The sequence below is a fragment of the Vidua chalybeata genome, chromosome 1, assembly GCF_026979565.1.
Source record: "Vidua chalybeata isolate OUT-0048 chromosome 1, bVidCha1 merged haplotype, whole genome shotgun sequence".
Classification (NCBI taxonomy): Eukaryota; Metazoa; Chordata; class Aves; order Passeriformes; family Viduidae; genus Vidua; species Vidua chalybeata.
The window spans coordinates 101,878,206-101,904,851 of record NC_071530.1 but is presented as its reverse complement, the minus strand read 5'-3'; the positions used below and the strand labels follow the sequence as shown (position 1 = coordinate 101,904,851).

General features: G+C 40.6%; 1 protein-coding gene across 4 annotated transcripts in view; it reads right to left on the bottom strand.

Moving 5' to 3' along the window:
• Window positions 1-4,847: 4,847 nt before the first annotated feature.
• The window catches only part of PPP4R1 (protein phosphatase 4 regulatory subunit 1), a 65,017-nt gene continuing 43,218 nt past the window's right edge, over window positions 4,848-26,646 (bottom strand). For all 4 annotated transcript variants that reach the window (XM_053962893.1, XM_053962902.1, XM_053962876.1 and 1 more), the window contains 11 exons: window positions 25,928-26,058; window positions 24,327-24,847; window positions 17,002-17,177; window positions 12,813-12,908; window positions 11,321-11,506; window positions 9,753-9,914; window positions 9,219-9,319; window positions 8,716-8,836; window positions 8,482-8,616; window positions 7,501-7,642; window positions 4,848-5,941 (listed from right to left, as the gene is read on the bottom strand). In XM_053962893.1, the coding sequence (XP_053818868.1) occupies window positions 5,778-5,941; window positions 7,501-7,642; window positions 8,482-8,616; window positions 8,716-8,836; window positions 9,219-9,319; window positions 9,753-9,914; window positions 11,321-11,506; window positions 12,813-12,908; window positions 17,002-17,177; window positions 24,327-24,847; window positions 25,928-26,058 (1,935 nt within the window). In that variant the 3' untranslated portion in view covers window positions 4,848-5,777. The remainder of the gene's footprint in view (window positions 5,942-7,500; window positions 7,643-8,481; window positions 8,617-8,715; window positions 8,837-9,218; window positions 9,320-9,752; window positions 9,915-11,320; window positions 11,507-12,812; window positions 12,909-17,001; window positions 17,178-24,326; window positions 24,848-25,927; window positions 26,059-26,646) is intronic.

Here is a 26,646-nt window from a genome sequence, read left to right as displayed (position 1 = left end):
ATCTGGCACAGCAGGATCTTTCCCTCTTGCTTTTTACCTGAAAAACAGCAGCCTGAAGTGAACTGGTATTGTCTGAATAGCTGAAAAGAACTGGGGTTGTTTTATTCTATTTACTGAAAGGTAACAAAAAATAAAATGTTAGATGGGCCTCCAGAAATTCACTGTCCTTTACCATGGACATAAAGGACTCCTGTACAGAAGGTTTCCACCTCTGTTCACCATTCCTACACTAGCACTGGGGGGATTTTTATTTCTTTGTCCCCTCAGATTCATGAGTTAGGTAGTAATTTTTAAAATCTATGTACTGAAGCCAAGACTCTGATACCTGACCATGTAAAGCTAATTTCTTTCAATTAAAAAAAATAGATAACAATTAAAGCCTCAACCTGAACTTCTGCCAAAAAGGTCTAACCAAGCTTCATCTGTCAAGGTTTTCATTTCTCAGCAAGCAGTTCTTACTCCCAGTGCTTCATCTGCACAGGGAAAACTGCCTCATCCAGACCAAAGACGGCTTAAATCCAATAGCACAAGTTCTCCACTGTGTTCTTTAAAACACACTCCAACAGCAGAAGCTACAGCACCGTGCCCCGTGCCAGAGCATGGCTGTCTGTCCTTCCTGTCCTTCGGACCAAGCCCTCGGCTGCTGCCCCACCCTCTCACAGAGGTGGAGACCCACAGAACCTGTCAGGACAGGCCCCTCCTGGGGCACTCTGCCTCAGCCTTGGCACTGTCACTGCTGACACAAAGGACTTGCTGCCATGTTTCCTCTGGAGTTTCTTGTGTTACTGCCTTAACAGCATGAGGTAGAAGGTCTGCCAAAGGATTACACTGCACAAACATGATTTTAAACCAGGCAACCCCAATCCCACATCCTGGAAAAATTCCCCATCCGAACCGCAAGAGTTCTCAGGCCAACCCTGCAAACTGGGCTGCTCAGCATGGCCCTTCCCCTTCCCAAATCCCTCTTCTCTCTGAACTCCCTAGTCCAGGAGAGGAATCACAGCTGGTCCTTGGAGGGGGAAGGGAGCCTTGAGCACAGCCTTGTTCATCTACAGATGAACAGAACTAGCAGATCACCATGGAAGTCTGCAATCCCAGCAGTTTGATTTGAGAGATGGCAATACTGCATCCCAGATTTCTGCACCACTTGCTGACACACAGATGTGCCTGGGAGTCCCGATGAGCTCCTGCTGCTGCACACTCCCACACTGAGAGTCACTGCCTGGTGTTATCCCAGTGCAGGGCCTTGAGGAAGATGGTAAAACATTTCTGCTGACAGCACTGCCTATAGGAAACTGTGTCAGGCACGAAGATCCAGGAGGTGACTGGAAAAAACTAAAAAAAAAAACCCAAAACCCTCAACCAAGAGACCAAAAGAAGAAACCATGAGATCAATGACCAGTACAAGACAAATGGCCTGGGCCCCATTTGTGCCTTTGTCGGTACCTTACTCAAATTTGGGTTTTTCTTACACCACAAACCCAGACTGACTGAAAAATAAATCAAATTCCTTTTGATATTCAGACAGTGCATCTCTCCCCCTCTCAGCCTTGCTAAAAAACATGCTGAGAAGTGTGCTCAGTACCTTCACTTGTCACAGTCATGATTCCAAAGCACCTGCAGGTACTCCCTTTAAAACATTTCCCACACAGAGCCATTACTACATGTCTGCAGAAATGGGTCATGGATTTTCAAGCAGACAATGCTCAGAGAGCAGTAAGATGTTTAAACATTTGGTTATTTCTCTCTGCTAAGTGACAGGGTATTTTAATCAGCTAGATGTAGTCCAACCTCAACAGCAACTGAACCCTACAATAATCCCATTAACTTGGGCTCTTTATTTTTTCTGATCTAAATAGAATCTTAATTAAAACTAACAGGCAGAATCTGAAGGCACTCGGGTGGAGGGAGATCATCATGCAAAATGAGATTTCTGTCATACTTTCATATTTTAAGGCAGTCTCTCAGTAAGCACACTGAGAAACTCACTCTGCACATAAAGAAATGATTAATCACTTGAAATATCCTTTCCATGCTGGCACAGACAGGGAGACAAGCCTTTGCCATCAGTATCAGGAATACAGAACCACCTTTTTCCCACCCGCCTGACTCAGACTCCTCATCCTTCACAACAGACGGCTGAAACCAGGTCAGAAAATAATGAGCTGCACACCAGCTTCCCCAGCAAAAGACAAGGGACTGACAGGAGCCTTTGCCAGCAGGAGAGAACTCAGTCAGAGAGTGCCTGACCCATGGGACAGACTTTGCCCTCCTGCCCCTCTACTACCAATTCCAATCAGCCATCTCTGCAGCCCGACCTCTGCCAGTACAGGGACAAGGGCTGGGCACTAACAAGGCTGTAACAAGTACCCTGCTGTTGTGTTGTCCTAATGAACCCACGGGGCCAGGAACTTGTGCAGCAGCCGTCTGGGACATTCAGAGCAGGAAAAAAAAAGTTTCCAAGCCTTGTCCAAGCCTCTACGGAGTTCCAGACATTTGCCAGTTTTATTGGCATGAAATCTGCAGGCAAGTGTGGTGAGGAAATGGCCATACCAAATCCTGATGGGTCCCTGGGGGAGAAACAACCGAAGGGAGAGAACCTGCTGTGGAAAACAGCAAGCGGGAGTAAGGCAGGACTGCAACCAAGACATGGGAATAAAAGGAGCTTCCTGTGAAGAATTCTCATGAAGAAGATACAAGATGAGTAAGCCAAAATATTAAACGGCAAACAAGGAAAATTGCCTGTGAAGAACCAATCTGGTACTCGACCGAACAGGTGAAGGTTGAGTGATGATACAGCTTTTGAAAACCATGAACCAACAGATGACAACTCAGGAGCCACCTCCCTTTCTGCTCAGGAAATCCTGACCAAAAGAGAAATTAACTGAGGTACAGAGCTCAAGTCTTTCCTCAGGAAAGGCATCCAGGAGGTAATTCAGCAAGATCTCTGGCAGCATCCCCAGACACTGCCCCACAGAAGAAACAGCGCCCTTTAGCAGCACTCAGAACAAGGATGCACATTTCCCCAAACCCCATATCCTTAGGGAAACAATGAGGATTGAATTATTGGCACTGCTAACACTGCTGGCATGAGAAAATCCCTTATCAGAGTTCAGCAATAGAGTCCACATCCCTCAGGCTGTAGATCAAATGCTCTTGGGAAATGCTGAGAATATAACAAGTCTTTCCTTCCCCTCTGCTTCTTGGGAATCATCAAACGGAGCAGAAAAGAAAGAGATGGATCCATGACATGCTGGGTGGAGGAGAAAGGACAAAGCCATTTCTCCTCTTCACTGAAGATGATCTTCAGTTGTTACATGAAAGGGTGATTCAGGCACTCTGAAACTGAAAACACTCAAGTCTTCCTTAGGAGAAGCTTCAAACTCTCCCTCAGATTCCTAGGCCTGCACCACCACTGCATAAATAAAGCATCCAGAAGTTCTGTCTCATTTTTCAACATAGAAGTGTTTTACCTTTAAGTAACTAGAAAATACCTAAAGAGGTCAGATATAATCCTTCATTTTACTGGACTAGTGGAAGAGTACGTGAGTACAGTGATGGAATTAGGTTGGGCCATGTTAATTTCAGACTCCAAACACTGGGATTTAAACCCCAATACTCCTCCAGCAAATACTGAGCTCCATTCACAGTCAAGATGATGACCTGGACTATCCTCTGGTCTCAACAGGTCCTGTTCACCCCAGGAACTGCACACATGATTCACAGGCAAAAAATCCCTCAGATGATGGGATTTATGTTCTCTGAACAAAATGCAGAAATTTATTGGACTTCAGTGCATATTACTACAGTGGGAACCATCTGGTCTGGGAGAAGATGAGTCGCTTTCAGGTGCTCTCTTTAGGGCAGCAGAGCTGCACTGCTCCCTGCTTCCACACAGCCTGATGCCATCCACAGCACTGTCACTCTGTCTCATCCTCCAGGGATTTTGCCGATTTTGAAAAGAAAAAGGGACATGCATAGAAAAAAATGTATATTTATATATAAAAAATCCACACCAAAAAAGCAGATGAAAAACACACACCTACAAAAAGTAATAAATAAAGAAATCCCACAAAAATCCTCAAGCCTAAAAGAAAAAAACATCTGCAATTTAGAAAATTAAACCTACCCCAAAAAACCCTAAACCCACCAACACTTCAGGGCAGACAGAGATGACTCTGCATCTTAACCACCTCCATGGCTCTGCTAAGGAGTACAAAAGCAGCCTCTGGGGAGTAAATAGCAACTTTCTGTTTACAAGAGAATAAACTGCAGAATAATCTGTTTTCAAAAGAAACAGGAGGTGAAAAAAGATAACCTCCTAAGGCTCAACTGCCAGGGCATCAGGTACCTGACTGATAAGTGAAAATGTTCTGCTAAAATACATCAAAGATAAGGTGCCACAGCCATTTCTACTTCCTCGGGGGAAAAAAAAAAAGCTTCACACACTTTGGGTTCCGCAGGCTGGAAGAAAGGTAATTTATGGAAGTTGTCCCTGGAAGACACAGAAGGAGATACTGGATCAGTAATTTTAAATGAGAGGAAAGGAAAGCAGTCAATGGACCGCAGGCAGGTTAAGGGCAGTTTGGACTCACAGTTTTCTGTAAATGTTAGTGAGGTGGATGTTCAGACTTACTTCCAGCCAAGATGTAATTTCAGGCTGGAGGAAACAGGTTCCCAAGCAAAAGGGACACTTGGAAGAATCCAGCAAAACCTCAATAATATGGTCACAGTACATCTGCGCTGTAGCATATTCCATCTCAAAATGCAAAATTCGTGTTCATTAAGCAAACCACTTGCCCCTGAAATATCCACCAAAATGTAGAAAACTGAAAGAAAAAGTCCACTTAAATTTCAAACTTGTTTTTTTAATGTCTTAAAAAGGTCACAAGATTTCTTTCCATCTTATTAATAAATTTTATTTGGACAAGTAGAGAACAACTTGTATCACAACAGCTTTTAAACAACATGATTAGACTGCAGCACTCCAAGGAGGCTTACAGATATGTACAGTATATGAAGAAAAAAGTTGCACCTTCAGAGCTGATCATGATCAAGTTAAAAATACCTGACTTAAAGTACATGTGCTAATAAATTTCCTTTAGGTCATGACCAGCATGAAAATAATTAGGACACAGGTACTCAGCAAAGTTTTCTGCTAATGGATACAGCAATATGCTGCATTTAAGGATTAAAATCAGATTCTAGTTTAGTGTTAGCACTGAGCCCTTAAGAGAAATCCAAATTTCTACTTTTGCCATTTACAAACATCAAAGCTATTCCCACTTAAGGGTGTGCCCAGCTGCACACAAATCAAGTCCTTGACTGATAAAAACTTTAGCTCTAATACTGGAGGTCTCAGTCCCTGTACAAACTTGCCTCTCTGGCCATCCCACCCATCAGCTGCTACAGAAAATACTTGCTAAGTTAACTCCTCAGGAGAAACAATGCAGGTCTCTGGAAATCATCATATCCTTTCTACAATGAAAATGATCTGCCAATTCAAGTTTCATTTGTTCAGGAAGACAGAAGATTTAAGGCTTCGGTGGCAAAAATAATCCTCTGAGCAGTGTTTTTCTAAAGTCAAGCTGACACAGGTATGTTTACTTTGCCTTGACTTCAAATCCCTGGTTATCAGGTTTAGATAACATCCACCTGTTAAATCTGGCAAGAAATCCCTCCTTCCAAAGAGGTTGCTCTAAATCAACCATTTTAGAAGCATTTGAGGATAGTTGGTTTAAATTTTTTTTTTTTTTAATTATAGCAACATTCAGAACTTAGTAAGTTGATGAAGCAGTGCTCATGGCATCATCCGCAATTTTGGTACTGGCAGGGTGGATGCTCGCAAAATACTTGACGTCACTGTCACCATCCATTTGAAGAGCCATAATTGTTTGTTCCACAGCTTCTTGGTGAGAGTTGGCAGAATTCAGGAAATACTCTGTAAGAGAAAATGCACAAAACTTATGGGAGGAAAGGACAGCAGATACTTCAATGCCAATGTCAGTGTACCCCGTGAGATACAAAACTGCACTCTTACAGTCCAACTGGAATATCTGAGCAGGCACACAAGACACTTCCAAATATATATAAGAAGTCACCTTAAAAAAAAAAATCATCCCATGTTTCAGAGCAGAGTTGTTCTAATGATGCTGTTCAAGTACAGGATTTCTTCAGTATAAAAGGGTGACAAACTCCACGGCCAAAGAGGAAGGAAGAGCCTGGAAACAACTCCAGATGAGAGTGCTTGTATTTGTGACAGAGGAAAGATACCATCAACCCATAGCCATGCAACTCCATTTCCCTGCCAGCCTTGCCAAGTAATTATCAAATGGTAGAGCTAAGGTAACATGAAATAAGGAGTGGAAGAAGTTCCAACATTTGACACTTTAGATGAAGTACAGAACACAAGGTGCATAAAAGCAGTGTAACTACAAATAGCTCACAGGAAGATTAGTTGAGATCTGAGGTTTAAAAACTCCTGAACTGATTTTTTAAATCTGCCTTTCCCAACCTATCCACCCTCCCTAATCATACACAGAACACCTCTGAGGCAGAGACTACCTGTGCCATAAGTTTACGTAGTGGCAATGCAGAATGGAGGTGCACTATCCACGAGGGGGACTCAAAAACACCAATGCCACATGAGAGCAGGAAGAACAGAGACATCCTTGGCACAGTTAACAGAAGATAAATCTGCCCATCTCAACTGTCTCCATATGTTTCCTCAGTCAGCATGCACAAGGCAGCTCCCAACAGCCCAGTGCTCAGCAGTCCTCAAGTCAGTGTATAGTGTTAAAAGTGGAAGTGACCAGAAATGGATGAAGTATTCCAAGTGTGGACACTCTGCTGTCTTACAGAATAGCCTAATACTTCTAATGCTGCTTTCCTTTACAGTGCTTTGGACTCTAAGCACTGCTGACTCAGCTGGCACCTGCAATGCACCGGGGATGCTTTCCTAAGCACACTCTGCAGTTTGAGAGTTGCATGTCTTATTTCCCTGAAGAGAATCCAGAGAAGCTTTCTTCCCACTGCTACCATAAAATATAAAGCCCAAACAACAGCCACCTCTTCTCCCACAGTGAGAAAACAAATGGTTGTTTATATTTGTGTGTACTTTTCTTCCTTATTCTTATTACACAGAACATCAACTTTTTTAACTAAATAAAGGGCACTGTTCAACAACTTCACAGAGGCTAGTTGCTCACTTGTGCTTTCTGATGACACCTCTACCAAGTAGCTCATTCATGGAAAATGTCACCAAAGGAACAGGCTGGCATATGAGCAAGAACTCATTTCCTCAGAATTACACAACAGCAGGTTGGATACCACAACAGGGTCATAGCTTCATGTCAGCCAAGGTAACATCTCATGCCAAAGAGACAGTAAAAGCAACAGCAAGCCACATCTGATGTTGCTTCTTTCCCAGCTGAATTAGGAAAACTGAGGGACAAAAAAACCCAATGCAGTCAGCCCACTGCAACCCCTTCTGTCACTCACCTTTCTCTAAAAGGGTTTGCTTCAATGTTTTTGCAAGCAGGACTCGAACATTTGGAACCTTGTCAGATGCCAAGTGTAGTAAGTGTGGCAACAGATGCACAGCAAACTGGTCCATGGGCAGACAGTCATCTTCACTGATAGTCTGGCAGGAACACAGAGGCAATTTCATTAAATTTCAGCACAGGGAGGATGAAATCTCAACACATAATCAGAAACCTGGAACTCCCTTTTTTCCCTTTTATTTTTTTAAATCTGTACCACTTGAAAACAGGAGAGAAAAGCAGAAGACCTTTACAATCCTTGTCACAGTTAATTTAGTCTTTGTTTAAACTAGATGCTATACTGAAACAAAAATGGTTATAACAATAAACACCTCTTACACCAAAACATTTCTCTAAATAAGCTCAAAGCTTACATTTCTCCAAACACTTCAAAGAACTGTCCACCTGGGCAGCAGCCACAGTGGCTCCCAGTCTGCACCTCTGCTACAGCCTCCAAATTTGATCATTTATTTGGGATCCCAGCTAGTTTCAACTCCTGTTTGTTCTGCTGAGAATGCATTGGTTTTGACCAAGCTGCACAAGCTGGTTGAAGAGGTACAGGCAGCACCTACTCATTGACTTCTGAAGATTTATTATACAAATCTCACTTCATGCTGAGCAACAAAGCAGCTTCCCAACTCAGAGATTATTTTGCTGCATTTTGTGCTCTATATTCAATATCAGATTTGATGACCTGGTGCTAATATGCTGAGCTAAAGATGTAGTCAAGCTCATCTATGGAGAAACAGAGAAAAGAAACAGCCATGAAACTATTCCCTTGGAAACAGTGTTCTCAAATATTCACCAATAGAGTGTCAATGGACAGCTGGAGAGTTCCAGTCCCGTTAATGCTGATCACCACCACCCGTCAAACAAAAAGAAAAACAAACAAAAATAACTTCCCCAAAACCCCCAGAATATAAATGAAAATACATTTCACCTGGCAAATAAAGACAAAAGTCTGCCGACCAGACCATTTGTGGCATCTACAGAACTTTTCAACAAGTTCATTCATGAGGTCTACCACGAAGGTCGGTGTTGAAGCCATGTACAGCTTTTTTACCATTTCACTAACCTTGAAGAAATGAGAAGAAAAAAAAGTAAATAAAAAAATTACCTCCTGACCACCAACACTCAGAAGTCCGACATCCTAAATTTATTTAGATTGCATTACCAGCTTGTAGGAAATCCAGCGGACAGAGGACACTTTGTCTGCACAGAGGCTGAAAGCAATAGGCCGCAGGTAGTCATAGATGTCCCTGGCACTGTACAGGTCTAGAAGCAAAATCAGCTGCCTACAAGATGGAAGAAGAACCAGGGAGAGTATATCACAGTAAGAAAAAAGGCAGCTTAACTGAGTATCATCATTTATATGACAACACTTATCAAATATGCAATGTGGCCGGCCATAATGAAATTACTGGGAAGCAAAATCTATTTTTCAGTTGCCATCATCTGGACTGTGGGTCACTTGCAAATACCAAACTGCCACTTATTCACAATAATGACAATACAACTACTGGGAATTTTTAAGCAAGGGGGACATGTGGAGGAGGAGGAGGACCATCTACTAATCAAAAATTAAATTAGTAATATTGCTGCAAAACATCTCTCATAGGATTTTCACATTTTTAAATATCCACAACAATAAAAATAATAATTCTGAAAACCACATACTCAGCCAGCTCAGCACGGAAACGCCAGTTCCTGCTGTTATCAGTCACCAGGAATTCCTGAAGCTGATAAAGATACTCTCGTCTTTTGTCAACATGAAGAAGCTGAAACAGTAAATACAAACTTACATAAAGAGCTACAGGCTACAATCAGCAGATAGAACAAGAGCTTTAAATACAACTAATGAAACACTCTTTTTATTTAAAAAAAAATTAATCTTTAGCAACAGTGTTGCTTTCCTGGGCTAAACCGTGTAATGCTTAAGACATTAACCGTGTAATGCGTAAAATCACATGGGGCACACTACTGAAAGGAAAATGTGACGAGTCTCTCTTTTTACCTAAGAAAGGAGGTGTAAAAAGTAAAGACAGTTTTAGGTGTGTCTCTCAGCTCCAGAAATGAGGCAGTTACAGAGAAACCTCTACAGAAATTTGACAAGTAAGTTGTGTAGGCAGATTAAAGCCCCCCCCCCCCAAATCTGAATAAACATGAACAAAGCTCTTCAGAGAAAATAAAGTAGCAGCAACACAGACATACCTTCAAGAAGTCATGCAAGTGCTTAAGCACACCTATCCTCACTTCATCTAGGTCCTTCAAAAAGCCATTGAAGACAGGAACTAAATCTCCAGCTGTAAGCTGGTCTCCAAGGATGACAGCAAGTTCATGTATAGAAAATGCCAGTGTCCGCCGAACCTTCCACTGCAACATAAATAAATCAATGTTATTGATCCAAAGTGCTCCAGTCAAACCTGAGGATCAGTATCCAAGCTGGACTCCCAGGAAATTCCACTACTTACAAATATCTCTACAGTGTCTCATGTAACAAATGAAAAGGAAAAAAAAAAAAAAAAAAGGAAAATGGAAGAGAATACAAATGACTAATATTTTAATTTTCCAAGTTCCAGGAAGCAAAATAGTAGACCTGACATCAGTGCTCTTGTACACATTACTTTTTGCTTTAAATTCTTTATCATAAATTAGTTTCATGCTACTATTCTCTCAATCTATTTTTAAAATTAAATGAGTAAGACATATACACCATAATATTTCAGCTGGGATATTTTAGCTTCCATAATAGGTGAAGTTTCTTCCACACTTAGTGCCCAGCAACCCAAGAACCAGTGGAGCTTTCAGACACCCTAAATTGAGGGCACATTGTTTAATTCAAGTAATTATTTCAAGAAAGTCTTTTATAAATAAAATAGCATCTATTCTTTAGCCAGCACTTTCCAATTAGCACAGGCACTCTTCTTTTGCCCTGGTTTGGTGATCCAGTCTTAATTCAGATTAGACTTGCAATAAATTCTGGACACTTCTGAACATAGGGCAATTTCTTTTTACTTCTGTTTTAAATTTATTAGCTGGTTGTTTTTAATGGCTGTAAAGGAGCCTGGAAAACATGAGCAATGGCCATGTATAAAATTAGTCACTATGTATCACTGAGAACTGCTGCTCTGACAGAGCAAGCAGCAAGTTCAAGAGAGGTGAAGCAGTCTGAGAATATTCTAAAAAATACAAAGAGCATCTCCAAAAAAGGAAACAAAAGAGGTCTGGGAAACAACTGTAAACCACAAAATGCAGAAAGCCACCTCCTTACCACCTGACAACAAGGAAAATGCTGCTATTTCCAGGGTTTGTTTTTAAAGCAGCAGTGCTGCTGCATGGTGATAGCGATGTTATTCCTGTATGACTAATTCGATGTGGCACCAAGGCCTGGTGTGAGGTTGACTCACTGAGCTCCAGACACGCCTGCAGGGGCATGTCTGCTCACACAGCAGCACAGCCCAAATTCTCAAACCTAGGAGGCTCCCAGACTCTGCCATAAGATCTCAAGCACACACAGGAAATCGGAAACCTGTCTTCATTTTCCTCCAAATTCCATTCTAACCTGCCCATTTCTTTACTACCTGGGTACCACACACCCCCTGCTTCCTCTGAAACAACCACTGCACCACCATCATTCCTTACAGGATAACCAGTGATGGAAAGCTCTGTGTAAAAAGCACAGCAGCCCAACATCCACTAAACAAGAGCAACCACTACAGAGGTTCCCACGAGTCTTTGTCACATCACAGAATTTCAGTCTGTTCACTGCTTGAGCCCACCTGCATGTCAGATGCCAGAGTCTCGTAGGTGTCTTTCAAACAGTGCCAGTTCTGCCTGCCCAGGGTCAGTGCCACGCCGGGCAGGCTGTAGGCGCAGTGCTTGGCAATCTCGGTGTCCACTGTTTGTGCACGGGATGGATCAGTCATGGACAAATACTGATCCAGCAAGGCTTGAGGTACAACATCCTGCAGCAACAGAAAGGCAGAGCATCCACACTATTTTCACTTATTCCTCATAAGGCTCACTATAATTCCTGGGCACTCTTTTTTTCCCATTTTTTTCCCCACAACTATAGAATATTATTTAATTACAGTTCCTTAATAAGAGCACAACAGTTTTGTATCTGCTAAGTTCCACCAAAAGGTTCCAAAGAAACAATAACATGACTGGGGCTATTTGAAAATATACAGTCCAACTCAAGAGAGGAGCAAGTGGACAAGTCTCCTTAGGGAGTCTAGAAAATGGAAAGACTGCATTCTACCCTTTGCAAACATTCTGGCTCACATGTTGTGCAAATTGGCCATTTTATTATTTTATTATTGGCCATTTATGTCATCCATAAAGACAGGTAAAACAGCAAATTTTGTGACTTGCTCAAGAAAACCTTTCCTAATTCTCTCCAAATCTTGAGAAAGTGGAGAGAAGAAATCTAAATTAAAATGCCTTGGGGAGGCAGGGAAGGGAAGGGAGCAGAGTACAGTGTGTTCAATACAGCTTCCAAACTCCCTGAACGGTCAACAGGGAGAAAGAGGCTTCTCCAGAGACAAAAAGATCTCTGGTGAAGAACTATCCTTCTGTCCACTGAGGAATCAAAGCATCTGAACCAAAAGTCTGTGAAAACCTCTTTACCATGCCTTTGCTTCAGCTGTGTCAGGGACTGACTCTATTAAGGGGTGCACAAGAGCATTTGCCTAACACAGCTACTGAATAGCTCCATTGACAAGAACAAGTGAGGGACTGAGGTTCCCACTCAAGGAGTCACACAGATGCACAGTGGCAATGTAATAACAGACTATGGAACAACAAACATTTGATTCCTTTTGGAAAAAATACCAGAGGCAGTTCCAGGTTAATGAAAAACTTCCAAAACTGTTCTGAAAAAAGCTATCAAGGGTTGGGGGTGGTTCCTCTCAAAACATGTAATTAAAAAAAAATCCTGTTTCCTCAATAACCTAAGTCCCATTACAGCATGGTTCCCATCGAAAACTAAAATAAATGAAAGAGTCTGACAATCTATGACAACTATTATCTCATATCAAAATAATATTGTCATCTCTCATGCATAAATGTAACAGAAGCAACTGCTAAATGAAGCCATTGACTCTGGAAACAAGGACTATTTTAAAACTACTTAATTAAGAGACACTTAATAAAACTAGATCATGTCAGAAATGACTGAATGAAAAAGGGGATAAAGGAAATACCCATATATGTTAAAAAAAATTAACTTATCTGCTACATATAAGAAAACCAGAAGTCACTGTCATTTACCTGTACTTTGGATTTTCTTTCTTCTTCAGGGCTGAAACTACTGTTGGTACTCAAATCTGAATCATTATGAATATAGTGAAGTGTAGAATCCATACTCTGTGGAAAAAAGAAAATAAAAGGTCACATAAAACACACTCTAAGATTAAACACAAAAGAAATACCAACATCAAGAAGTGCCGTCCTTGCCTCAGAGTCTATTTCTTAGATTAAAGGAATATATGTTTTAATATCAAATACAATTTTGCTGCAGCCCAGAATCAAAAGGTCTGCAAGATAAATCTGCTTTCAATTTCAAACAGAAGCTCCTCTTGCTCTGCTCCATTTTGGTTCTTATGGAATGAAAATCACTGGGGAAGAGTACTTTTGAGACTGCATTAAGGAAAATATAACTAACATATGGGTCCCATTGCTTCTCCCCTGAATGGAAAGTAAGAAAACACCTGTAGCTGATTTCGATGGATTTGCTGCTTTGGATTTGTGCTAGAAAATGGTCAAAACAAAGCCACCCTCACACTGAAGAGCAGAGCCTGATGAGACTCATGCTGTTGCACCCTTCCTGGAGGTGATTATTCTATAATCTTCTCTGGATAAGCTTCACCTTATAAAACTGAGTCCTACTTGGCCACAGCTGCTGACAAGAGTCATAACTTCTCTCAGCAGTCCTATTAAAATAATTTTCAGCAATCATTTTAGCACCCTGGCTACACATCTGGGCCTTGAGGAGTGGCTGAGATGTGATGGGCTGCAATGACCTGTGCTGCTGGGAGGATGCAGCACGGACACTTCCAGTGCACAAGTGCAGACACAAGTGCAGCCCCCACATACAATGGGCTTCCTGTAACACACCGTGAATTTCAAGCAGTATGCAATGAATATCTGAAAACTAGATCAGGCTGCTGTGTGCTGGACTAGGACAAAGGCATTTTTGCTATATTTGAGCCAAGGTATCTATCTATTCACAAATGCCGCAGGGTCAACACAAGCAACAAGAACATGCCTACTTCCACCAGCTGTTCAGATCGTTTTGACAGCAAGAATTTTCCAGCAAACTACAAACTTCTTCCATAAAAAGCCTCCAGGATACAATCTGTCTTCCTTGGTTTGACTTCAGACAGTTGCTTCTTCCTTCTCCACGAGCTGCTTTCATCTAAGCACTGGGCTGTAATTTTAGCTGCTGAGGTATAATTACAGGTGATAAAGAACAGGCAGAGCTGTGAGGCAATTGCATATCTCTGGCACAGCAGTCCATGTCACCTGTCAGGCTTAGGAAGCAGCAGCATGAAGGTGTTAAAGACCCAAGGAAAGAACAGATTTTCAAGCAACTCCATAACTAAATGTGTCCAGCAGCACACAGCTCCAACTATAAAAACCTCCGGAGGCTCTGAAAACTATCTCTGCAGCATTTTTAGTTTGACAGTCAATTCCTCCTTCACTCTTTTTTAGCCTTTTGTTTGTTTGGGGTTTTTTCCCCCCTGCAAAAGAGATTATTTTCAGCATTGCCAGTCACCAGCTTTGATATCATGCAAATCAAGGAATTATGAGGCAGCCAGCCCACCCAAACCCTAGTGCCTTCCATGAGTTGCCAGTCTGCATGGGACCAGAGGTTAGTCATCCATTCTTTTAAAAAAAAAATGAAAGGACTCCATCCCACATTCCCTGCTACCTCAGTTCCAAAAGCTTAAGCTTAAAAAATCCTACTTCATGGACTGAACCAAGTCAAACAACTGAATATAATGGAGGATGTCAACAGATGGGAACGTTTTTATTCAGCCACTTTTAAAGTCAAATACACATTCCAGAGAGGAAGAGCTTCAGTAGAGAAGAACGACAGCCATCAGTCAGTATTTTGGTTATGCAATATCTCCACCCCTGAAAATGAAGCTCCATCTGTACTTCTTCCATGCACACACCAAACTGAGCATTGCAGAGAGCCAGGACATGAAAATTCAGCAGGGTTTAGCTTGAAAGCTTGTTGTGTACCAAATGCAAAATCTTTGCCATGGCCTTACAGATCTCTAAGGCTAAGCTTCCCTTGGCTGTGTAACAAGAGCTCTGGGGTTGTGCTCCAAAGATCTCTGCTCTGTGTCAAGGGTTGCACACCAGGACAAGCGGTGCTGGTGATTGCTGACAGAGCAGCTGGCCCAAACAAAGAAGAGGCCAGTGTCAGGGGCCCATCTCCTCCTGGCATCCGTCCTATTCTTAGAGAGAGAAACTGTGCCACACAGGAGCAGGAAGGTTTTAGCCCACTTTCCTTTCTCCCTCTACCTCCAAATAAAAATACACTCCAACACCCATCACCTTTTCAAACCTTATAAAGAACATATAACCTAAAGAAAATAAAAACAGTGCCTCTTGAGAAAAAATAAACAGCTGCCCTCAAGAAACAAGCTTCATCATATCCCAAAAATCTTACTGGTCCACTCTAGTACATCATTTATTTTCATTTGAACAGAGAATCTCTAACATGCAGCAGTAACTCCTTCATAAGCCAATAAAGTGGCCAAAGGACAAGCAGACTGTGGTTTTGCTTAGTGGTATATGTGCAGAATTGTGCAGGCTGCATTCAAGTATAAAATGCTGAAGAGCTTGATTTCTCTCAAGTATCAAGTGTCCTACTGATACACTGCTATGCTGAGACTTAAAAAACTCAAGAAAAGACAAGAAGAAAAAAATCACCACCACAACAAAACCCCAACTAAACTAAAAAACCCCAATAACCATCTGTGAAAATCAGAGGTCTCTTCACTGCTAGGGGCAACAGTTTACTTGTTCAACAGATCACACTTTGATTCCCAGAATTCTAGGTCACCTCTATAATATTTGCTCACTTGTAAAATGAGGACTTGATTCATTGCCAGTAACAAACAAGAAACTGACAGATTAAGATCACCCTTTTAAAGCATAAAACTGATGAAAAATCAACATATACCAGCGATGTGACTGGTTCTTAAATTTTCTGTCAGTACTATATTCTGTATACAAAAACATAAAACACAGGACAGGTCCCTCTGCACAAACACCACCCTCACCACTTCTCAAAATTCTTAAGAATGGAGGATAAATGTACACTGTCATTTTAGGTTAGCATTAGAAATAAGAGATCCTATAATAAAAAAAGCATTTTGAGCCTGACATAAAGGAATTGGAGACAGGCTGGTGTTTTTGAAACAAACAGCATTTGTAGAGTTAAATTACAATTGTGTATAATCAGCAGTATCCAAGTAAATTATAACATTCCTGAGCTCCTCGTATGTTTTTGGTCTAGATGGCAGTCCAACAGCTTAGAGAAAAAGTTAATTAAATGTCATCAAGAAACACTGCTCTAATTAAAAAAGGATGAAAACATTTGCACTGAACTGATATTACCTCCTAGACATTTCAAAGATGCTTGTCAAAATTTCATCTGGAAGACACAATTTCAGTACTATGATTCAACAAATCACTTGCTCTGGTTTTATGGAGCCTATTTTGGAACCATTGCTTTCTGCAACAGCATTTAATACCACCTGAGCTTGTGGCATTATATGCAGTGAATACAGTGGATTTGGCCTGACACAGCAAAGAACAGAAAAGAGTACCAAATACAAGAACTACAGTTGGGCAGGGAATGGGGAGAAGGGCTGAAGAAGTAACTGCAAAAAACTTCAAGATGTTACTGACTGCTAGAATAACTGCCTCTTTCAGCAGTCCACACATCATCTCAGTTGCAGGTCCTGAACTTCTCTGATGCAGACCAAAAAACCATTATAAATCAATTATAATTTATTTGTTATAATTATTATAATAATTATTATAATTATTGATAATTCTCCATCTTCAGGGAGGGCACTGGAGAAGATTCACTCATTATTGGCAGAGCATCTGTTTTAAGCAAGGCACATTCACATTAATAAAATGTGGTAGCATTAAAACATCTTCAAATGCAACAGTCACAACAGAGATTTTAACAGAAACAGTTTAAAGAATTTACATGGACAAGCACGGAACTGGCAAAAACAAAGGGACTCAACATAACCCATTTTATTTTAGTAGCTAGTACTTCAATACCATCCTACAAAAGGGAATGCCACAGCAGTCAGAAGTAGAAAGCATTTGGCTGCAATCGTCACATGAACGCAAATTACAGCTCTGTTACTAGAGCCCTGGAAATCCTGAAGGGAAAAAATAAAGAACAAAACTCTCTTCTTACCTCAACAGTGTCACCAATTAAAGGCACAATATCACCCAATATAGGTTTAAAACTTTGTTGGTCATTGATGGTTAGTTCGGTCTGTGAATCTGTTCCCTTGCCAACACTGGTCGTCGTCTCTTCTTGAGGATGCAAACTGGATGCTCTGAGTGCAGCAGACAACACCTCCACTTGTGCTGCAGTACATAAAAGAGAAATACATGAGAGACTGATCTGCAACATAACTTTAAGCAAGTCCACAGATCAACTTTTAGACAGAGACTAATTAACTGAAAGATGGCAGAGGAATTACAGGACAGGTACATCAACTTAAGGTCATATTGGTAAATCCCAAACTAGGGACCAACTAAGTGCTAGATTAACACTCCACTCTTTTTCTAGGGTACTCAACCAAACCACAGTCCAGTGAAATTTGTCCCTAAAGCTAAAATAAACAAACAAACCCCATAATCCAAGAGGAATAAGGCAGAATAAAGAGACTGCTGTTATGGCAGGATTGGTTCTTTAACTATTTTAGTAAATATTAATGGTTCGAATAGTTTTTTTGGGCAGAACAGCCCATGAATATTAAGTTACAGTCTGGGTCATTTGTGGGAGGTAGGACTAAGAGAAAGAGGGGCAAAGTAATTCAAATAAAGATTTTAATAGCAACTCTAAAACAAGATCTATATAGAAAGATGCCAGACCCGATACTTCAGCCTTCCTGGATCCTCCAAACAAATAAGAAGGTTGCACTGTCTGATGTTCTCTTATTCATCTAAAGAAGGCATTAGCACTTCATATTCTGCTACCCACTCCTTTGGAAAAGATCTAGCAGTTCTGAGGCTGCTCTGCTTTCCATCCCTTTGTTTACTGTCAATTAGAAAAAGCTCTGTTGAGCAATGCTCCTTGGATATAGCCTGACCTGAGATCAGGTATCAGAGGCAATCTCAGTTGCACAAGTGACACGGAATTCAATGCAGATCAATCTACCCTGCCGCTCTCCTCCTCCACTTCTTTCCAAGAAGGCAAGGAGGAATAATCTCCTCACTTATTAAATTTATCCAGCCATCCGGAAGATCTGTTCCTCATAGATTTTGTCTTTTCCAAGGTTTCTTAAATGTTCACTGTGAAATTACATGACAGCCCATATGCTTGCTTTTAATTCCATATTGCCATACTGAACTCCAGAATTCTGAATTTTTCCTTCCAGCATTTTGAATATGGTTGTTAACAAGTACTAAACAAAGAAAGTTGGACTCGTGTGTAGATAGAAGAAACAAATATGATATACAACTGTTACAAGAAACAAAAAATGTTAACTCAGTAAAATCTTAGATTTGAAGCCTTAGCAAAATCTAGCAAAAATTGGAAAACACACTGTGGGTTCACTGGTTTGTTGGTAGAGTCTGATGAGCAGGAATGAAGACAATTCTTTACAATATGCAATGGTAACTCTCTAACTCTGTCCAATTTCTGATAAAATAAACAAAATATATTCTTGCTGTATTACTGTATTCCTCAACAAGAAACAGGAAAAACAAACTGCTAAAAACTTAAAGTATAACCAACATTATACTAATACTTTCACTATAAAACATGTGAAAAATATAGTTTAAAAACATATAATATATATAATAATTAAACATAAATATATAAAAATAAGGGATTTCACAGTTTCTGAGATTAATAAGAGACTGCTACAACCTTACTCTTCAAGTATTACTTCAGTGACAATAAACTTACGTACTTTAAGACCCATGAGAATAAAAAAAGATCAAGGTTAATAAATTTCCGGAAAACTTAAATGTTAAATAAATCACCCCCAAAACCAGGCAAAACAGGTGGCTATGCTAGGGCAAGAAATGCCTGGCTTATTTCCAAACTATTTTCATTTAGAGAAATCAAAGAAGAAAATGAAAAATAATTATATTCTGCTGCACATTAAGGAGACATTTTTCTTGAACACTTTCTTCATGAAGGACTACTTAATGAAAAATGCACATTCCGCTCACCTTCACTTGAAAGTGAAGAAAGCTTACCCTGACTAGGTAAACACACACTGCTTCAATACTGTTTATGTATTTTCTGGAAAATCCATGCAGAGCTCCAAAGATTACTTCTAGTAACAGAAGTATCTACAGCAGTAATTGGGTTCCCAAGATATATTCCCCACCCATGCCCCACTGTTAGCCTGCACACCTGGGCCACCCTTGCTCAAGGGCTTTAACAGGATGGAGACAACACCTATCCCAATTTCCTCTGCCTGTCCTAGAAGAAATATGAAAAAAAAAATGTGCATTTCCTCAGCTTCTTGTCAATTCTACAATCTCAAGATGTGGGGATGAAGGACAGGAGAAGGCAAACTCCCAAGGATTTCACTGACTACTAAGTGCCTTCTTTCTTCTTTCAATGCTTATTTGTGACTTCAGTGCTACCATTCATGGAAAGGTGAATGTCCTGAAATCTATAAACATCTTAAAGTCCTAGCTAAAAGAGCCAAGCATCGCTGCTGCTCTTCATCTCTCATGAAGAGATTTCCTACTGACATGAGATAGGCAATGGTTTCCAGAAAATCATTTCAAATTCAAGGATAAGGCTCCCCTTTCGTGAACGACAGAGAAATGCTTCTTCAAGAAGGGAATCTGTGGTTAACCAGCTTTCACAACTACCATCAGAAAAACTGGAGTGTAAAGGTCAGTTTTGCATATAGCTCAGAACACAGCAACTGCGTTGCTCAGATAAAGTCAATGTTCACTGGATCTTAGACCATTAATTAACTCTTTCTTCAAATTTTGCTTCAGGTGAGATGTATTTTTAAACAAAAATACATTTAGTCTTGGCTAAATGTACTTGCATCCTAAACTGGCACAATCTGTAAATTTTAAATCACATTTTATCTGGTCTTACTGAATTTCCTGGTTTTCAGGAGTTTCTGTCCTTTCAATAAACCTTATTGATTTCTGTTTCTCCTGATGTTTCACTAGAAGACATTGATGTTTCTTTTTTTTTTTTCTTTTTCCTTTTTTTTTTTTTCTATAGGATCTGCCTTCTGTACCCTCACTTCTTACTCAAAAGCTATGGGCTGCAATAATGGGTACAGAGATGAAGTAACTGAAACATAAGAACAGAGTTTCTTCTCCACTTACTCCTCACCTGTTCCATTACCAACATATTTTAGACTTTTATTGCAGGCAGTACCAGTAACCTAACTTATAAACATAGTTCTTATAAGGGAATGGGATCAATTGACCCCACATTTGGCTGGTTTGTCCATATTAGGTCTCCTTTTGGCAAACCAACTGGCTTAGGCCACAGTTAGCCTCAGTAGCCTGCAAGCCAGGCTTCCTCTATTCCCCCAGATAATATTAAGGAAAGCTGACATTACATGATTTAGCCCTTTCTATGCAGATCATAAGATAAAGCCAGTTGAAGAAAGTGTTTGTGGAAAGAAAAATAAATAAATAAAAACATCTGAGGAAAGAAAAGTAATCTCTGAAGGAAGTGAAGACAGCAGCAGTCTCAGGGAACTGGAAAAACGTGACCTGAAAAAAAGACCCTGTGATAATTTTTAAAAAGCTGGCATACTTCACAGGAACGTTCAAGTTCTCCCAGTCTGAGACCTTCCAGATGTCTGGCCAGTGGATTGGAAAGGTCCTTTCAAGGGAGATTACAACAGCAGTGCTTAACTTTGCACAGCCCATGTAGCTCTGCTAGCAAGCAGTTTGCCTGTGAAAAGACAGGCTCTCTTTATCTTGGTTGCTGACTTCTCAACTACCTATTGCTCAGATTTATCACTTTGGCAATAAGCTAGCTCTGGAAGGAAAACCCCAAGGTAAAGAGTGAGATTCAGGTGAAGCAGTTCACTCTTTTTTGAGAATGAAATTAGGGGGAAAATAGTCTATGATGGTTACTGATTACTGTTAAAAAACTCTTTTTGCTGAAGACCTCATCAGTCTCCATGCCTTGAAGCCAAGATCTAAGGCTTGAAACAGAAACTGCTCTATTGAGGTGCACTGCAGAAAACCCAGAACAAACCAATACCACCCACTCCTCCCCCCAGAAAAACCCAACACAAAACACCAAACCAAAACCACATAACCATGACCAGTGTGTATGTAAACAGTAACCCCTTAATGTTTGGCATCCAAGACATCTGGAAGACGGGGATATGCACTGAACATGCCATGCTCTGGGCTGCACAGCCTGGTGATGCCTTGCCTTTGACTCTTTCCATTGGCATGGTACACTCAGGTACCCCTCAGATAAAAACTGAGTTATTCTTTCTCAATACTTCTGCTATAATGATGCAAGCAGGTATGGGGAGAAGCATCTCACACAACACAGAAGGATGAAGTGAGACATGTGAAGTAGAGGAATGCCAAACCTAGAAAGGAAGGGAAATGAAAATGAAGAAGGAAATAGGAGGTGGAATATATATGGAGGGAAGGGGATAGGGGTACAAAGGTATAGCAGCTGCTAGGGATGAATATCCAGTGCAAAGCAGAGGGTGATGGGAGGAAGTAACAACAATAAAAAACACTAAGAAAACCCCAACAAAACAAAATTTTTCTGACTCAGAAAGAATAATTGCTAGCTGAACTTCAGCACCAAATCTCCACATCTGCCTCAGCCATCAGGGATGGGCTCTGAAACCAACTAGCAAAATAGAAATCATCAATCTCCTCTGATTGACTAGTGAAGAACAACACCTTATTACCATCACTCGATATCCCAGAGTCAAATAATAAAAATTCAGTGTGATCTTAAGAAACTTCAAAAACCCTGTGCCATTATGGTTCCACACAGCAGGAATTAATTTTCTTCTTCTCATAAACTTCTAAAAAAAAGAAAAAAGAAAAGAAAAAAGAAAAAAAGAAACAACCAAAAATCCACATCAGAAGAAGGCTGCTGAATTTGCACAGTCAAGCACAGAGAGGCAAGGTACAGCCAGAGACAAGGTCATCTGAACAACTTCATCTTACTGACACATGCAAATCATACACCGCAGTCTCATTCCCAAACCACACTTCAGCACTTCATCTTGTCATGCCTTCAGGATTCTTGGCCAATTTGCTATAGAAGCCAGAAGATGTGTCCCCATGGAAGCTCTCCAGTGTGGCAGGCCTCCACTTACCCACCACAGAGAACACAGCATCTTCCACTCCCATCCCTTGGCTGGGAATGCAGCAATAAAGACAGGAGCACAGCATGGAAGCAGGAGTCCAGGACTTAGGTGACAGCAAGCCAATGAAGAAAATAAGTGCAAGAAAAAGATCACAGGGATTTAAAAAGAAATAAAGAGAGGAAAAAAAAAAACCCTCCTAGCTTGCTCAGTCATTGCTGTCAAAGCAAAGCCTACTCACAGTACAAGACTCAAAAACATAATGGCCAGCTTTGCAGAGAGGGAAAGTGCAAGCAGGGTAAGACCCTATGGACCATTTGGGACCAGAGCTGTTTGGCATACATTTGTAAGCCATGTATACTGGAGACAAAATTATCTGTGAAATTAGGCAGTTTCATAAAATTTCCATGAACACAAATTAAGATAAGCTTTTGACTCAATATTTATACCATCAGTTTCCAACAACAGTTTTAGATTATATTGCCATGAGCAAAGAGACAGGGCTCTGATTTTCTGGATTACCCCCAGAGCAAGCATACCTTTTGTCACAATTTAGGAAGTGTAAGATTCAAAATACAGGCATTAAGTCAGCTACTCAGAGACTAAAGACTGGATATCTACCACTTCTATGTGTGCCACAGTGTTTGAGACAAGCATGCAAAATTAATACTACTTGCACTTTGTGCAAAATTAAAATTGCAATGTTACTAAATCGAAACAGGCATGTTGTTAAATTCCAGCTTTTCAAGTATTTAGACCGAATAACGAGAGCACAGGCAAGAGGAAAAAGAGTAGAAGATTTAGGAGAAATGTTTTATGGGGCTTCACTACACAGTCTTGACCAAGTCAGAGTGGGGGAACCCATGGTGTTGACAACTTAGTAACAGTTTTCTTCTACTTAAATGTGCAAATGCTGGTCAACAACTCCACAGAAAATCTCCTGACACCCAGTCAAGAGACCTACAAAAAACCAAAAATAATTCCAGAAACCTGCTCTGAAACAAGACATGAACACACATGATAAACAAACTCGTAACACAGGACGATTGTGGATGTACAACTCCATGCTTACATAAACCACTGTAATTTATGCATTAAGGTATGTTCTCTAGCTATAGACAGACAGCTTTACAAAGTAAACCTGAACAGCAGTGCAAGCTTCTGCACCTGGCTTCAGAGACGGGTTATATGAAGACTGAAGTCATTAGCAAGGGTGAAATTTTCTTACCTCCTTCCTTAGTGCCCAAAGCACTCCTAAAGCAAAATTTTATCTGCTGACTTCACAAGTGATTAAATAAAAGTACAAAATGGATTAAAGAAAAGTTATTAGCATAACAACCTACTAACAATAAAATGAAGTTGAAAGCACTTTTCCCCAAATTTCCCCTTCTTTTCCTGGTATAGAGGCATGCTTCCCCCCTAGAGATTCTTCAGCTCCAAAATAACATGGCTTCCTCCTTAGTGGTATGTCCAGACTTTTTGACTGGGACATTCAAGCCTGATGTGTCTTAGAATTTATTCAGCATATGAATACCAAGAAAAACCTATTTCCAGTAAGTATGTATAGAAGAGCCAAATCCTTTTAGCTGAGGAGGTGTCTCTGAAGTGCTGCTCCACCACCTCATCACACTTATGAAACCCTTCTCCATTCTTCAAGAGCTTTTAAAATGGAGAATGTGTGTTCACTTCAAGAACTCAGCTTGGATCAATTATCAGCCTGATCTGACAAACTTGTCGCATTAAAGCTGTAAACATGGGACTGCAATAAAAAAGCCCTTGCAGAAAAAATGAAGACTATTTCATCCAAAATCAAACGGATAATGCGTAAAAAGAAAACCATAATTCACACTGATAATTAAAAAATAAAACTCTCTTAATCTGCCTTATTTTGCATGTATGCTAATTAGAAATAAACTTGCTTATCAACAGCTTATGCCTTTGAACCATCTATTTGATTATAATGTCAAAACAGGCAGTCAGAACTTTATACTGCTAACTGCAAATGCATTCAGTTTATAAAAGCAATTATATTCCTTTTAAACATCTTTACACAAATGCAAATTCCCTTTTAGCTGACTATCAATTTTCCTCAATCTCTTTGAGGACCAGGAGAAAACAGTACTTCTGACTTTTAAAACAACTAAGAGGTTAAAGCTCAAACAGCTGAAGCAACATAGACATATCTCCAAACACTAAAGATGCTTCAGTATCTTTACCATACCTTTAACATCTGGATCGTCTATATGGGGTTCCAAATTTTCTATCATTTCTTCTAATTCCTTCCTTGTTGCCATAGGAATGCTTGGAGACACTGGCATAGTGAGTTCCTGAATTTCTCTATCGAGTTTTATATCAGAAGTCTGCTGAAGCTCAAAGTCAATATCTATTTCAGGAAGTGGAGTCCTCCAGAAATGGAAAGAGTTGTATAATTCCTGCTCTGAAAGAGAGGTTTCCTGTGAATTCAGCCCAGCCTCCTGCACATCTGTTGTACAGCAATGAGAACTTTGCTCGTTCTCATCTGCCATTTCCCCACAAGATTCTGAAGGCAAAGTGCAATGGAAGGATGATTCAGTCTGGAAATCACTTTCCCTCTTGGAGTTATTTGACACTGTATTTTGATCTTCGACGACATTTTCAAGTTTTGTTGCAAAATCATCAATATCATCACAATATGAAGACAGGTCCTCTGTCCTGTTCTGCTCTTCATCTGTTGTGCCATCTTCTGTGGCTCTGACTTGCTCACTGTTGAATGCCAAAGAAAATAGACATTAAAAAATCAAAATAGACTTGTTATGCTCTTGAAAATTAATTTACACCATAACAAAACAGAAGTCATAGAATCACAGAAGGGTTAAGGTTGGAAGGGACCTCTAGAAGCCACCTGGGCCAACCTCCTTGTTCAAGTAGGGACAACCAGAACCAGTTGCCCAGGACTTGTGTCCAGATAGGTTTTAAGTACTTCAGAGGATGGATACTCCATAGCCTTCATGGACAACCTTTGCCAGTGCTTAGTCATCCTCACAGTAAAAAAAAAGTGGGTTTTGATGTTCAGAGGGGACCTCCTGTGTTTGGGGTTGTGGCCATTGACTCCGGAAGTGTCACTGGGCATCACTGAAAAAAGTCTAGCTTCATCCTCTTTTCACTCTCCCCTCAGGTGTTTATGAACACTGGTAAGACCCACCCCCCCCGCCCCCACAGTGAGCCCTCTCTTCTCCAGGCTGAAGTCCCAGGTCTCTCAGAGTCTCCTGACAGGACAGATGTCACAGTCTGTCATTTTGTGGCCCTTCACTGCACCCTCTCCACATCTCCCTCTGGATGGCAGCATGACCCCGTGGGTGAACTCCTCCCAGTTTTGTGTCATCAGCAGATCTGCTGAGGCTACACCCTGCTCCACAGTTCAGATCACTACAGAGGATGTTAAACAGGACTGGACCCAATGCTGACCCCTCTCGATACACTGTCAGTGACCTTCAACTACGGGCTGCTGACCAGTGCCCGTGGGCCCAGCCAGGCAGTCCTCAGCCCACCTCAGTATCTCCTCATCCAACCCAAACTTCAGCACCTTCTCCACAAGGATCTTACAGGAGACCATGTCAAAAACCTTCCTAAAATCCAGGAACATGGTATACACTGCTCTCCCTTGTCTATCAAGTCAGTCATCTCACCACAGAACATACATCCTAATTCTGGTCTATGAAGATGAGAAGATCCAGATCTTTCCATTTACCAAATATTCAATTTATCCAGGAAACTTTGTTTTTCTAACAGTTCATGGAGAAGAAGAACAAGGAGGCAAAATAACTTGGAGATTCACAAATTTACCTGTTTTCCTGTGCAGAACCACAATCTTCTGGGTTTTTATCATCTTCTTCTTTAAAGTACTGACCACTGCTGGATGGATTAGCAAAAGTTGATATGAAAGGCCCCAGAGACTGAAAAGCTGCTTGGCGAACCTAATGGAAAGGGTCCAAGGTAAAAAACCAAAATTATATATATAAACCTTGCTGTCCTATAAAACATAATGCCTGCTACTAGAAATTGAAAGGCTCATAAGCCTACTAAGGAAATCAAGAGCAGAGGCTCTTGTCCGGAAAGAATCAGCCAGATGTATACAGAGTGCCAAGTTTAAAAAAAAATGTTTAAAAAAAATGAAAAAGCAGGGTGAAACCAGTTAAATCACAGGTGGCCAAACTGACAGGCTTATTCCTCACAACCAAATGAGTAAGTATCTGTTTAGATAATAGAAGCAGGTAAATTTGAGAGCTCAGCTCAGAATTTTAACAACTTGAAAGGAAAAAAAATAATGTACAATAAACAGACATTTCACTTTCAGAAATCTGACTGACAAGCATTATATTTCTTTCCCTTTCCTATTTGGCTATGCCATGCATTTGCTCCTCCTTTCTCCTACTATTTATTCTCCTCTTCTCAGCAATTCTCTATCTCAATTTTTGTTATTTGATTAATTCTGCTGGGCTACAACTTGCATGACTTTCCAAAATGCATGAGCTCGTGCTTCTCTGCAGATGATCTTTTGCTCT